Source organism: Corvus kubaryi, unplaced genomic scaffold (genome assembly GCF_017639235.1).
Source record: "Corvus kubaryi isolate FWS band 111438036 unplaced genomic scaffold, C.kubaryi_AGA036_p1.0 37393, whole genome shotgun sequence".
Lineage (NCBI taxonomy): Eukaryota > Metazoa > Chordata > Aves > Passeriformes > Corvidae > Corvus > Corvus kubaryi.
In genome coordinates this window covers 687,022-700,462 of record NW_024581132.1, presented here as the reverse complement: position 1 = coordinate 700,462, position 13,441 = coordinate 687,022, and the positions used below count along the sequence as shown (strand labels likewise).

The following is a 13,441-nucleotide window of genomic DNA, read 5'->3' as shown; positions in this document are numbered from 1 at the left end:
CCCCGCCCCGCGCACGCGCCCGCCGCGCTCCCGGTGCCGCGGCGGAGGAGGAGGAGGAAGGAGCGGAGAGGAAGGCGAGACGAGCAGGGAAAGCGCGAGCCATGGACAGCGCCGGGAAGGAGCGGGAGGCCGTGCAGCTCATGGCCGAGGCCGAGAAGCGCGTCAAGGGCTCGCACTCCTTCCTGCGGGGGCTCTTCGGGTGAGCGGCTCCCGCATCACCCTTCCCGCATTCCGCATCCCCCGGCCAACCTCCTGCATCTCCCCCCTTTCCCGGCTCCTGGATCCCCCTCTCCAGCTCCTGCCCGCCGCCTTCCAGCCCCTTCGCACCCCCATTCCCAGCTCCCGCTCCCCTTCAGCTCCTGGATCCCCCCCCCACCCCGAGCCCCTGCCCCCCTCCCGTCTCCTACATCCGCCCCTTCCCTATTTCCAGCCGCCCTTCCCCACGTCCATCCTCCCCTTCGCAATCTGTTCCCCCTTTTTCCCAGCTCCTGCCCCGCGGTGTGAGTGAGGGTCTCCCTTATCCCTGTCAGGGCGCACGGAGCGCTCCCATCCCGATCCAAAGCCCGCTCTCCCCGGAGCAGCCCCTCCTGGCCGCCCATGGCCTCAGGGATGTGCCGAGCGCGCTCGGCCTCTGCGGCTCCCGTCCTCCGCCCGCGGCCCGGCTTTATCCCGGGGGAATCATCTCCCGGCACCGCCGGGATTCGCCCTGGCGGGGATGGGCTCTCCCGAAATCCCAGGGAACACCGGCACCCCGGGGCTGCGGCCGGCGCTATCCCAGAAAATGGCAGAGCTCCTTTTCCCTGGGCCTGGCTGCTCGAGCCTCGCTGTTCCTGGGGGTGTGTCTGGAAACGGAATGGTTTGGCCACCTCAGTCCCTGTTTTCCTTAGTTTTTTTAAGGAAAGAGCATTCCCGGAGCGATGCTCCGCGAAGGCCTGGAGGTTTGTATCCATCAGCCAGGAAAAATCGGCTGCGGCCGCCCTAAAACCCCCAAGTTTTAAATAGAAATTCCTCCCCGGCCAGATTCCAGCAGATTAATCAGGCAGGGCCTGCTCCAGGGGCGTAATCCGGGCGGCAAATTCCTGAAAATCCTTGGAGGGAACGGGCAGAGATTTCGAGAGGGGAATTTTTAATTTTCAGGGCTAAAAATAGCTGGAGGGAAAAAAAAGAGGAAGGAGAGGATGGGGGGGTGACTCGGCTCTTGGCATCATCCCGGCAAACGGGATGTCCAGGCCTCCCAGTGCCCGCTTCCTGCCTGGGCTCCTCCTGGAATTGCTCCACCACCTTGCACAAGCGCTGTTATTCCTTTAGTTTTAGTTTTTTGGGATGAAAAGGCTGGGACCTGCCCATTCCAGAGGCCTCTCCGGGTGTAGCATTCCTCGGTGCTGCCGCTATTGGCTTCGGCTCGTGCCAGAGGCAGCTTCCAAGGGCAAGGAGGGATCCAAAAATCCCGCCTGCGCTTCCAAACCAACCGGGCTCGGCTGCCAGAGGGAGAGAGGGAGGGGAGAAAAGCACCAGAATTCCCAAGGGATGGGAAAGAAAACGGAATAATCGCTGCTGTGAGGTGGATTGAAGAGCAGCGTGGATGGGGCGCCTGGGGACGTGGACTGTGGGGGAATGTTGGATTCGTGGGCTTGAGGGGTTTCCAGCCTTAGGGATTCTGGGGTTCCTTTTTTTCCATGGGAGCAGAACTCGATCCCACCTGGCTCCTGTCAGGGACTTACGGAGAGCGAGGAGGTCACCCCGGAGCCTCCTTTTTTCCAGGAGTTCCATGAAAAATCTGCATTCCCTTACCAAAAACGCTGACCTTTGGCATCTCGGAATTCCGGGAGAGCCCCCAACTCCAGCGTTCCCCTTTCAGTGCTCTCACATGGGGGGCGGGATCAGCCTCAGGGAGCCTGGAGAGGCCAAGATTCCCAATCCCGATTTCGGCTCGGGAGCCGTGTTCCCGCCCGGCCTCAGGAGCTTTCCCGCTGTATTCCAGGGGCAACACCCGGGTGGAGGAGGCGTGTGAGATGTACACCAGGGCTGCCAACATGTTCAAGATCGCCAAAAACTGGAGTGGTGAGTCCAAATCCTGGGATTTGGGGGTGGCATCACTGATCCCAGGTGATCCTGGAGTGCCCAAACGTCTTCCAGTGAGTTATTCCATAGGGAATGGTCTCTGTGTCCGTGCAATTCCTACTTAAATGCTGGGAGAGTGGGCAGAGGGAATAAGCTGAAGGATCTTGGATGAATTCTAAAATGACAGCTGGTGATCCTGCTGGGAAGCCCTCATCCCTGAATCTCCATGAGTCCCGGAAGCGGCACATTCCCGCTCGTTCCCAGGATTCACGGGATCGCTATTCCTTCTTTTGCAGCGGCAGGAAATGCCTTTTGCCAGGCAGCCAAGCTGCACATGCAGCTCCAGAGCAAGCATGACTCCGCCACCAGCTTTGTGGATGCTGGGAATGCCTACAAAAAAGCGGATCCGCAAGGTAAGGCAGCGGAATCCGGCAGCGGAATCCGGGATTGTTCCCAGTGGTTGAACGCTCAGTGGTGGCGGAGGTGCATTCCTGCTTTTCCAGGAGATTTGGGATGGTGCAGGAGGGTCAGCACCATCCTTGGTGTTTGTTGGGATTGGGGATGCTGCGGGGCATTGGGAATTCTGGCAGCTTCCGTCCTGGTTTGGCTTGGCTTTAGGGAAGGGCTTCCTGAGGAATGGCTCCAGGCAGTCCCTGGGCTGGATCCCGGTGGGATCCCTGCCGTGTCCCTGAGGCTTTCCCCAGTCCTGGCCTTTGCTGGGATGACAGTCGAGGATCTAGGATTCTTTCAAGCTGGTTGGGATTTTTGGGAAAGCCTCCAATCCCATTTTGCCTAGACAGGTCTGGAAGCGAATCCCCCACCTCCCACCAGCACTATCCCAGGAGACACGGGAACAAACTCAGGGTGGATAAAACCCAGAATTCCCTGGAAAACAGCAGCGTTGTGGAGTTGATCCCTTGAATTTTGCTGCGCTGGGGGAGGCAGAGGCCAAACTCAGGGTTGGGTCATCCCGGTGTTTGCTCCCTTTGGGAATTGCTGGGGGCGCTGGGACCGAGGTCACTGCAGCCACCCTGCGGAGTCGGTGTCCCTGGAGCAGCTGCAGGGAACGGGGTTGGGAGCGGGCTGAGGCTGACGCTGTTGTCTCTCACGCACGCTGCAGAGGCCATCAACTGCTTAAACGCAGCCATCGATATCTACACGGACATGGTAAGGGCCCGCTCCCGGGAACCCGCGCGGCCTCCCGGGAACGCCGCGCCTCACCCCGCCTCCCTCCCGTCCCCAGGGCCGCTTCACCATCGCCGCCAAGCACCACATCACCATCGCCGAGATCTACGAGGCCGAGCTGGTGGACATCGAGAAGGTGAGGGGACGTCGGGGACGTCATCGCTGCTGACGTCATCAGTGACGTCATTGGAGGCCCCGGCACGGCTTTCCCAGAAAGCCTTGGCTGCCCCATCCCTGGAAGTTTCCAAGCTGGAGCAGCCTGGGATAGTGGAAGGTGTTCCCCCAATGGAACGGGATCTTCCCTCCCAACCCAAACCATCCTGGGATTTCCTTGCTCTCAGTAATCCCCATCTCCAGGAATTCCCAGTGTAGGTGCAATCCAGGCCTGACTTGGAGTCAGTGCTTTTCCCAGCATGGAGCATTCCCAGCCTTTTGGTGTGTCCCTGTGCCGAACGCTCCGGTGAGAGCCCACCTCGGTGTCCCTATTGGAAGAGCGCTTTGGGAATGTCATGGAGCCGTTTTCTGTCCCTCTTCAGTTCCCATGTCAGCAGTGATTCCCTCATTCCCATTTCCAGGCTCCCTGGGCAGGAATCCCACTGCGGATCTCCTGCTGGAGTTTTGCAGGATAAAAGCGGGTGGGGTTTAGGGATGATTTTCCAGGCAAGGATTCCCTTCCTTGGCTCCGCTCCGTTGGATCCCATCTCTCTCCCTGCATGTCAGTGCTGCTCCCTGGGGTGCTCTATCCCGGGATTTCTGATCCCATGTTTCTGTCCCCAGGCCATCGCGCACTACGAGCAGGCTGCGGATTATTACAAGGGAGAGGAATCCAACAGGCAAGTCCTTGGGATCGGCGGGAAGGGCCGGAGCAGGGATGCATCCCACAACCACCACACTTCTAATTCAGGCTATTCCGAGAGAATTCCTCTAAATCCCAGCTGTGGCTTCCCGCTTTTCTCTCGGGGAAGGGGTGCTGGGTGGTGCTGGGGCACGGGCTGGTGAATTCCCAGGATTCAGGGCCTGATTTTCGGGATGCGGTTGCAGCTCAGCCAACAAGTGTCTGCTGAAGGTGGCGGCGTACGCGGCGCAGCTGGAGCAGTACCAGAAAGCCATCGAGATCTACGAGCAGGTCAGGAGCCAGATCCCATGGGAACAGCCATGGGCATAGGCAAATCCCAAGGAAAAGGGCACGGGGGGGTTGGCAAAACTGCTGGAATCAGGGAGCTGCTTAGGTTGGAAAAGCTCTCTGAGGTCCGAGTCCCGCTGTTCCCCTGGCATGGCCAAGTGTCCCCAAGTGCCACATCTGTGATTTCCGGTGTTTCCAAGAAAAGGAATATATTTCCAGCGCCCTTTGGCAGAAAATTCCCTGCTGGATCTATCAGCTCTGCCTTTTGTGGGATATTTACCTGGGAATACCGGCAGTGCTTGCAGGGGGTTCATGCCGGAGCAGCTTTTTCCCAAATGGATTTGTTTTCCCATTTCCTTGTCAACCAGGGATCAGCCCAGTGGCATCTGACTTCCCTTGGGATGAGCTTGAAACCTCCCTGCTTCCCAACAGCCTTTTGGCATTTTTTCCATGCCTTTTATTCCCAGCCCCGTGGCTCAGGGTGGAATTGGAATTGGTTTGATCCAGGCTTTCCTTTCCTGCCCCTTTTTTCCATGGTTTTTTTCTCCAGGTGGGAACAAACACCATGGATAACCCTCTGCTCAAGTACAGCGCCAAGGAATATTTCTTCAAAGCTGCCCTGTGCCACTTCATCGTGGATGAGCTGAATGCCAAGGTCAGTTATCCCAGAATTCCCAAGCCCTCCCCACCAGCCTGCTGGGAGCAGCTCGGTGGGCTCGGAACCGTTATCCCCAGAGTCCCTGATCCCTCCTCAGCAGTGGCTGGAGTTCTTGATGTGCCACTGGCACGTGGTGGATACTTCCCGGAGTTTGAGGATGGGAAGGCAAATCCTGGGAGAAAACCCGGGAATGGTACGTGAAGGGATCTCTTCTCTCTTCCAGCTTGCGCTGGAGAAATATGAAGAAATGTTCCCGGCGTTCACAGATTCCCGGGAATGCAAGCTATTGAAAGTGAGTAACCAGGGGGCTTTCCCACTTTTCCAGGGCTTTTCTCCTCTATCCCAATCTTTTAGAGGACATTGGCCTCACTTTTCCCTGGGTTTGGCCCAGCGCCGTGTTTGTGGTGGGTGTTTTCCATGGATCTCTGTTCCTTGGGATGAGATGCCACAGCAGGCACGTGGAGTAACAGCGCATTCCCTAATTTTTCCCGGTGTTTTCCCAGAAACTGCTGGAAGCCCATGAGGAGCAGAACAGCGAGGCCTACACTGAGGCAGTGAGTACTCACGGATTCCCTTGGGAATGCTGCTTCTGCCCTCTCTTTTTTGGGATAGCTGTGCCCTGTTCAGTATTTGGGAACCCGCGGAGAGGGGCTGGGAGCGGAGCTGCTCCGGCAAGGTCCCAGCTTCCTCCTTCAGCATTCCTGGTTTCTCATGGAGAGTTGAGATCCCGCCTGGATCCTTTGGTGTTTGACAGGAGCTTAAAGTGCTCGGGGTGGGTTTGGAGAGACTTTTCCCAGGATCTTGGCCCTGTGTCTTTTCCCTTTTCCCCTCTGCTTTCCCTTGTTTCCCCCCCTTCCTCCTTTTCTTTCCCTTTCCCCCGTTTTTCTTTTCTCCTTTTTTTTCCTTTCCCTTGTTTTTCCCCCCTTTCCCCTTGGTTTGTTCCCTTTCTCCTCTTCCTCCTTTTCTCTTCTTCCCCTTTTTCCTCTCTTCCCCTTTTCCCCTTTTTTTTGCCCTTCGTCTTTTTCCTCCTTCCCCTTTTCTCTCATTTTCCCTTGTTTCCCCCCACTTTCCCATTATTTTTCCCCCCTTCTTTCCCCTTATTCTTCCCCCTCCCTTTTCCCCTTATTTTCCCCCCTTTTCCCTTAATTTTCCCTCTCCCCTTATTTTTCCCTTTTCCCCTTGTTTTTCCCCTCTTTCCCCTTGTTTTTCCCTCTCCCTTTCCCATTATTTTCCCCCCTTCTTTCCCCTCGTTTCTCCCCCCTTTCTCTTCATTGTCCTTTGCATTCCCCCCGCCCTTTCCCTCCCCTTTATTCCCAGACGTGTGCCGCTCCCATCCCAGCCTCATTCCCTTTCCTGATCCACGTTTTTGCCGGTGCCAGGTGAAGGAATTCGACTCCATCTCGCGGCTGGATCAGTGGCTCACCACGATGCTGCTGCGCATCAAGAAAACCATCCAGGGCGAGGGCGACGGCGACCTCAAGTGATGCCCGCGGGCCCTTCCCGCCTCCAGCCGAGGACTTTTCGGGAATTCCCGACCCAATCCCGGGCATTCCCGACCCAATCCCGCGCTTTCTTTCGTCGCTTCCCACTCCCACGGCTCCCTGTGTTTCTTTAGCTCTGTGGTGACGCTCCGGGCGGATCCGAGGCGGGAGAAGCTCTTGGAGCAGAATTCCTCCTCCTCCTCGGGTTTGGTCCCACTCATCCCGGTGCCTGCACTGACAGCTCCCAGTTTTCCCGCTGTTCCGTTGATTCCAGCATGTAAATATTCCATGCAGGCCGGCACAGTACCAGTAAGCGCTTCCAGCCTGTTGTGTTCCTGTTTTCCCGTTCTCAAGTGTTGGATCTGCTTGGATTCGGGGCTCTGGACGCGGTGCTAGCCAGAGGCTTTGGGAATTGGCAATATCCCGCACACCCCTGCCACGCCAGAGGCATTCCAGGAGCGCCGGGATCGGGGTCGGCCCTAGGTCCTGGTTGGTTTCCATCTTTCTTGGATTGATTTTCCACTTTAGTTCGTGGTGCATCCCATCCCTCCACTTCCCAAAGAATTCCACCCGAGGAAGGATCTGCTTTTGTACCTGTCCCTCCGCGTGCGCTGGGCACGATCCCTAAATTCCGACCCCTCGGCTGCACATGGGTGTTGATCCCACGGGAGCCTTGTGGGAATTCGGGTGCCGGGGGAAGGCACAGTTTGCTTGGGAAGGGTTGAAAAATTCCTGCAGGAATTTATGGATGCGTGGTTAGGGAGAGAGGATGGAGCTGCCTGGTTTTCCATGGATGTGTCGGAGGCGTCGGGAGCTCGTGCAATTTGTCACTCTTTGGGAAGAGTGACGTCATGACTTAAGGGCTGTTCTGGAGGCTCCAGGCAGCCCCCGCCCCTCTTTCCTCTGGAAAAAGGTTGGAATGTTGGGCTTTGGATAGAGCTTGGCTCACTGGGCTCTGAAGTTCTGAGAACCAAAAATCCTGATCCATGCCAAATTCTCCTTGGTTTGGTGTTTTCCCTCCCTTCCCCATCTCGTACTTCCCACAGGTCCTTGTGTTCATCCCAAACGTCCCAAAGAGATGGAAAAGCCTGGGCTTGGGAGGCAGGAGGGATATCCCAGCTCCAGGCTTGGCAGCACACGGAGTTCATCCATTCCCTCCCTTCGGAATGGCTTTGTCCGGCGTCCAGCACCGTGGGAGCCAGGATGAGGGGAAGCACAGCGTGGGAGGCTCCACTTTTCCCGGTGTTTCTCGGTTGCGTTCCCGTTCCCTGTGTGGGTGTTGTAGGCCAGGAGGAGCAGGAGGGCTGTTACTCCATCCCTACACCTGGTAGCTGTGTGTGAGTAGCTCCAGCATGTCCTCCGCTGTATCCATGGTGAATTGTGATGGTTCCCAGGTGACAATTCCGCCACTCCCGCTGTATTCCCGCCCCACTTCCATCACCCCCTACTCAGAAAACTTATTTAAGGAAATGGCCTTAGCAGGAATATCATGTTTGGTGTGACTCTGTTCATGAATAAAGTGAAAATCATGGATGGAAGGAGGGAGCAGTGGTTTTTCTGGGAAACTCACAAGGCTGGAGTGTGGTGGGATGATGGAGGCTGGGAGGAGTCGTGATTCCCTGAACTCCTGTTTGGAATCACGGAATGGTTTGGGTGGGAAAGGAGCTTAAAGCTCACCCTGTTCCAGGGACACCTTCCACTATCCCAGCTTGCTCCAAGCCCCTTGGACACTCCAGGGATGGAGCAGCCACAGCTGCTCTGGGAAAACTCTCCCAGGGCCTGCCCACCCTGACAGGGAAGAGTTCCTTCCCAATATCCCACCAAAATTCCCCCTCTGTCACTGGGAAGCCCTTCCCTCCTTCTTTTCCTGTCACTGCAATTCCTGCTGAAGACTCACTTCCTGCTGGATCCCACTTCCCTGCAGGCCCCTTCTGAGGTTTCCAGGGAATCTTCTCCAGGTGGACCTTCCGAGCCTGTCAGCATCCCAAAGTATCCCACTGGATATGACCACGTTACTGGGAGGTCTCCATATTCCATATTTTAATAGGAACAGCTCAGACAACTCACTTCCGTGTATTCCCAGAGTACAAAACATTCCCTGGCTCCGCATCCAACTGCTCAGCCTTTAAATATATCTACAACCCCTTTCATTCCCTTGGGAATAACTGAGCTCCAGCAGGAATAAATATCTCAAATATATCCTCTTGGAAATGCCCTCCGGTACAAAAGTTCCCTTTTTCCTAGCTTTGAATTCCATGAGAACGCCTCTGCCATCCCTTTATCCCAAAAAATACCTCTGTGGTCTTTATTGCTGGACCTCACCAGGCTGGATTGTGCTTACCTTTCCCAAAGTTCTGCTCCCAGCTTCAGCTGAGGAATCTCGGTGGGAATACTACAGGAACAGGCAAAGAAACGGGGAAAGGGATGGGAAGAGCTGCGGGTTTTGACACTGGGAAACTGATCCCGAGGTCTGGAGCATTGCACCGTAGCAGCGCGCTGCTGTTCCCAAAGAACAGGAGACAACACTCCGAGGCTCCCTCCCTGCCCAGGGAAAATCCCCCAAATCCTATTCCACGAAAATGGAGCGGCAAAAGCCTCGGAACTGAGCCTTTTCCCAGACTTTTCTCCAGGAGATGTTTTGGTCTCCTAAGTGCCCAATTCCATGGGAGCTGGAGCAGCTGGAAGGTGAGAAGTGACAGGATCCAAGTGCCAGACTGCTCCAGCTTCCATGGAATTGTAAAACCAAGGAAGCAGCACTTGGCTCCCACCTGCCCCTCTCGCTGCTCAGAGACTCCGAACTCCTGGAATGAAACTCCAAAGCTGCTCCCACTCTTTGGGATCTTTGGCAAAAGCAGAGAGAAACCAGCATTTCCTGAAAAGCAAATTTAGCCAGACTTTTCCTGGGTGAAATTCCACTGGGGAAAACGCAGCGAATGTCACGGAGAAACATCGGTTCTCCTGATTGTCCATGTGGCACTGAATTCCCTGGAAAACAAACCTGCACCACCAAGGTCCCTGAGCCACCCCCTGAATTCCCAGGGAATCAACTCCCACAAATTCCCCGGCGTGGTGCCACCCTGCCCGACCACAGGAGATGGAGCTGGGGAAGGAATTTCCAGAGGAAAGCTGGAAATCCACTCTTCCCCAGCTTCCCTTGGGCCAAGGACTGTACAAGGGGTGCAGCCTAAGGAGCGGGAGGCAGTCCCCAGTTATTCCATGTTCACCAGGGCATGGAGCTGGGGCTTCCCGGAGTCCGTCTGCGTGTGGAGCACGCTGAGCTCTCCCAGCAGAGACTCCTGTGCTCCCGGGGCCTTACAGTCGGTGCCGGAATTCCCGCTTCCCGGGCCGGCTGCCAGGCCCTGGTAGGGGCTGTTCTCTGGGAAGGCCAGCAGCTTTTCCGGGATTTTGGGGGACACCTCGTATTCCTCGTCGGGAAGCTCCGTTTTGTGCCCCTCGTCGTTCTTGGCGGCTCCTTCCACGATGACCAGGAAGGACTTCCAGGGGGTGTTTTTATCATGGATCTGCAAAGGGATAACCAGGGGAGAGAACGTTGGATACGGGATGACAAGGCAAAGTTTGGGTCAAGCTTGTATTTGACACTGGTAGGAAAGGTCTTTGTTTTGGAGTCATGGGATGGTTTGGGTGGGAAAGGACCTTAAAGGTGATCTGGGGACACCTCCCACTATCCCACATCGCTCCAAGCCCCATCCAACCTGGTTTTGAACACTTCCAGGCATGTGGAAGCCACAGGTTTTCTGGGAAAACTGTGCCAGGGAAGAATTCCTTCCCAACATCCCCGCTTCCCCCAGAACTGGAAGCCCCACCCACGCTTGACCCGTCAGCCCACGGGCTGTGGCAGGCCCGGAAGGCGCTCCGGGAGGGCGGGATCGTACCGAGGTGTGGCGGCGCAGCGTGGATTTGTCGGTGAAGGTCCTGCCGCAGGCGTTGCACATGAAGGGCTTCTCGCCGGTGTGGATGCGGTGGTGCCGCTGCAGCGCGTTCAGCTGCGTGAACTGCTTCCCGCACTGGTCACAGCAGTACGGCCGCTCCCCTGGGAACACGGCACGGGGTGCGGGCTGGGCACGGGCTGCTGCGGCTCGGGAACGCCCAGTGAGCCCCGGATGGCAGGGAACGGCCAGGGAAAACATCCCGGTGGTACCAGTGTTGTCACATTGCGACCCAGCTGGAAGCAGCAGCTTCCTCCCAGCCCCATAAAGCTGTGCTGCCGCTCCGCTTTTCCACAGATTTCCCGTGGATTTTCCGTGACAGGCTCAAGTCCTGCCCAGAATCCAGGTATTCCTCCTCTTTATTCACCCGTCTCTGAGCAAGAACCCCCACACCGCTCCCAGCCCTGGGATCGCTCCAAACACCCCACAAACTCCCTGTCTGGAGTTTTCCTCCTTCCCCAGCTAAACCAGAGCTCTCCATCCCCAACGATCCCGGCATCTCCACGGCCTATGGAAGTGTGCCAGGGAACTGCTGTCAGGCAGGACTAGTGGGAGGAGGGGAGGACATGACACATCAAGGCGTGCACGCGGGGAAAAAACCTGGCTGAGAATTCCTGGCTGGAATATTGCCGTGGTGAGGGGTGTATCCAAGAAAGGGAACAAATCCATCCTACCTGTGTGGACTTTGATGTGCTGGTACAGGGAATTCCGCTGGGCAAAGGTCCGGAAGCAAACCTCACACTTGAAGGGCTTGGATCCCGTGTGGATCCGGTTGTGGTGCTTCAAGTATTCCTTGGAGGCAAAGCTCTTCCCACAGGTTTCACACATGAAAGGCCTTTCCCCTAAAAAAGGGGGAAAAGGAGGATTAAACCAGCAGAGCTTTGGGAATGCTCTTAAATATCCCACAGAAATTCCGGAGCGTGGCCTCACTGTGGGGACATTTAAATGTCACCCAGCTCCAAACCATTCTATGGGCAGGGAAACCTTCCTCTATCCCAGGTTGCTCCAAGCCTGGAACTTGTTCCCAACCTGGCCTAGAACAATTCCAGGGATGGGGCAGCAACAGTTGCTCTGGGGAAACTGTTCCAGGGCCTCACTGCTCTCACAGGGAGGAATTTCTTCCCAAAATCCAATTTAAATAAACCCTCGCTCAGCTTAAAATCACGGGACATCCTTGGGAACCTTTCTCAGGCAAATCCCACCTAAGAGACGACGAGATGTCATTTTATCCATAAAAACACGGCCAAAAAGCAGCATTTTCCATCTCCCTGGAATGGCTGGGATTGGTTTCTCCCAGTTTTGCAGCCTCACCTGTGTGGCAGCGCCTGTGGTAGATGAGCATGTGGTTCTGGGTGAAGCGGGCCCCACACTCGTCACACACAAAGGGCTTCTCCCCCGTGTGGATCCTGCAAGGAAAAAGGAATGTTCCAACTCCAGGATGAACCCTTCCCTCATTCCCACTGATCCTTACTGCTGGATCAACGCCCACATCCAAGAATGTTACGGTGAAACCGAGTTTTTCAAGGGGGAAAGCAGCCAGATTTAGAAAATTCTCTCCAGGCTGTGGCGCCCGACCCTTTGGGATGTGAGGGAAAGCTCCTCAGGGGGTTGGGATGGCTGCTTTTCCTGGAGAGGCACATCCACGGGGCAAAATAGATCCCAAAGGAGGAGAAATTCCCAGCACACCCAAATTAAGGCAGCACTGAGATGCCAGTGTCCAAAATTCCTGACAGGGCTCTGGGAACATAAAAAAAAAAATCCGGTTTAACCCCTCAGAGAGGACTTTTCCCTGGTAAAAATGCCCCAAGAAAGAGAAAAAAAGGGATAAAACCAGCCCCAAGCCCTTCCTAGGTGATTTTTGCCCTGATAAAAATGTCTTTTCCATGAAAAAAATCAGGCTCAAGCCCTTCAGAGATGATTTTTGCCCTCACAAAAATGTCTCTGGCCCAAGACAGATAAAATAACCAATAAAATCAGGTTAAACCCCCTCAGAGATGATTCTTGCCCTGATAAAAATGCCCTCACGAGGATAAAGTGGATAAAATCATGTCAAACCACGCAGAGATGATTTAGCTTTGATAAGATGCCCTGAGACAGATATAAGAAGTGATAAAATCAGCTTCAACTGCTCAGGGATGATTTTTTTTGCCCTGATCAAAATGCCTGCCCTAAGACACAGAAAATAACTGATAAAATCAGGGTAAAGTCCCTCAGAAATTATTTTTACCCTGATAAAAACGCCCTGGAACAGATAAAATAACTGATAAAATCAGGTTAACCCCCTCAGAGATCATGTTTGCCCTCATGAAAAAGGGCTCTGCCCTGAGGCAGGTAAAATAAGGGATAAAATCAGGCTAAAACCCCTCAGGGATGATTCTGCTGTGATAAAAATGCCCCCGGAAAGATAAAGTTGATAAAATCAAGTTCAACCCCTCGGAGATGATTTTTGCCCTCATAAAAATGCCCCGAGGGAGATAAAATAACTGATAGATCAGATTAAATCAGATAAATCAGATTAAATCAGATAAATCAGATTAAAACCCCTCAGAGATGATTCTTGCCCTAAGACAGGTAAAATAAGGGATAAAATCGGGTGAAAACCCCTCAGAGATGATTTTTGCCCTGATAAAACCACCCTGGGACAGATAAAACCCAGCGGGTGCCGCATCAGCTCCGTGTGGGTGACATCAGTAACGCGCCACCTCCTCCTATTCCCAGATCCATTGTTTTCCCTGCTTCGCCCCCAAATCCGGCATTTTCCCATTGAAAACCCCGCCACATCCTTCCCAAATATTTCCACACTTGTCTTTGTATTGAGTCTAAGGATGTGCTGGAGGAATCCCACCCACATTTCTCTGCAGCACAGTCCTGGCCCACACGGGATATGAGGAGAAAACAGGGATTTGGGAGGTGCTGAGGGCTGCACCCCACATCGGGACAAAACAGGGATTTGGGAGGCACTGAGGGCTGCACCCCACATGAGGAG

The 13,441-nt window shown here is 55.0% G+C and overlaps 2 protein-coding genes across 3 annotated transcripts in view; one reads left to right on the top strand and one right to left on the bottom strand.

Moving 5' to 3' along the window:
* Positions 1 to 11: 11 nt before the first annotated feature.
* On the top strand, positions 12 to 8,046 carry NAPB (NSF attachment protein beta). 2 transcript variants are annotated; one of them, XM_042038876.1, is made up of 11 exons: positions 12 to 199; positions 1,982 to 2,061; positions 2,358 to 2,474; positions 3,182 to 3,228; positions 3,305 to 3,382; positions 4,024 to 4,079; positions 4,288 to 4,372; positions 4,920 to 5,024; positions 5,251 to 5,319; positions 5,531 to 5,581; positions 6,407 to 8,046. In XM_042038876.1, exons 1-11 carry the CDS (start codon positions 102 to 104, stop codon positions 6,509 to 6,511), a joined length of 891 nt encoding a protein of 296 aa, XP_041894810.1. In that variant the 5' UTR covers positions 12 to 101; the 3' UTR covers positions 6,512 to 8,046. The 2 variants fall into 2 exon arrangements, with proteins under 2 accessions (XP_041894810.1, XP_041894812.1); XM_042038878.1 differs by lacking the exons at positions 12 to 199; positions 1,982 to 2,061; positions 3,182 to 3,228 and having other exon boundaries at positions 2,415 to 2,474.
* A 487-nt stretch (positions 8,047 to 8,533) lies between these two features.
* GZF1 (GDNF inducible zinc finger protein 1) overlaps positions 8,534 to 13,441 on the bottom strand; it is a 16,753-nt gene continuing 11,845 nt past the window's right edge. Inside the window, exons 11-14 of the mRNA XM_042038918.1 lie at positions 11,767 to 11,861; positions 11,130 to 11,297; positions 10,402 to 10,559; positions 8,534 to 10,029 (exon numbers count right to left, since the gene is read on the bottom strand). Coding sequence (XP_041894852.1) covers positions 9,718 to 10,029; positions 10,402 to 10,559; positions 11,130 to 11,297; positions 11,767 to 11,861 — 733 coding nt within the window. The 3' untranslated portion in view covers positions 8,534 to 9,717. The remainder of the gene's footprint in view (positions 10,030 to 10,401; positions 10,560 to 11,129; positions 11,298 to 11,766; positions 11,862 to 13,441) is intronic.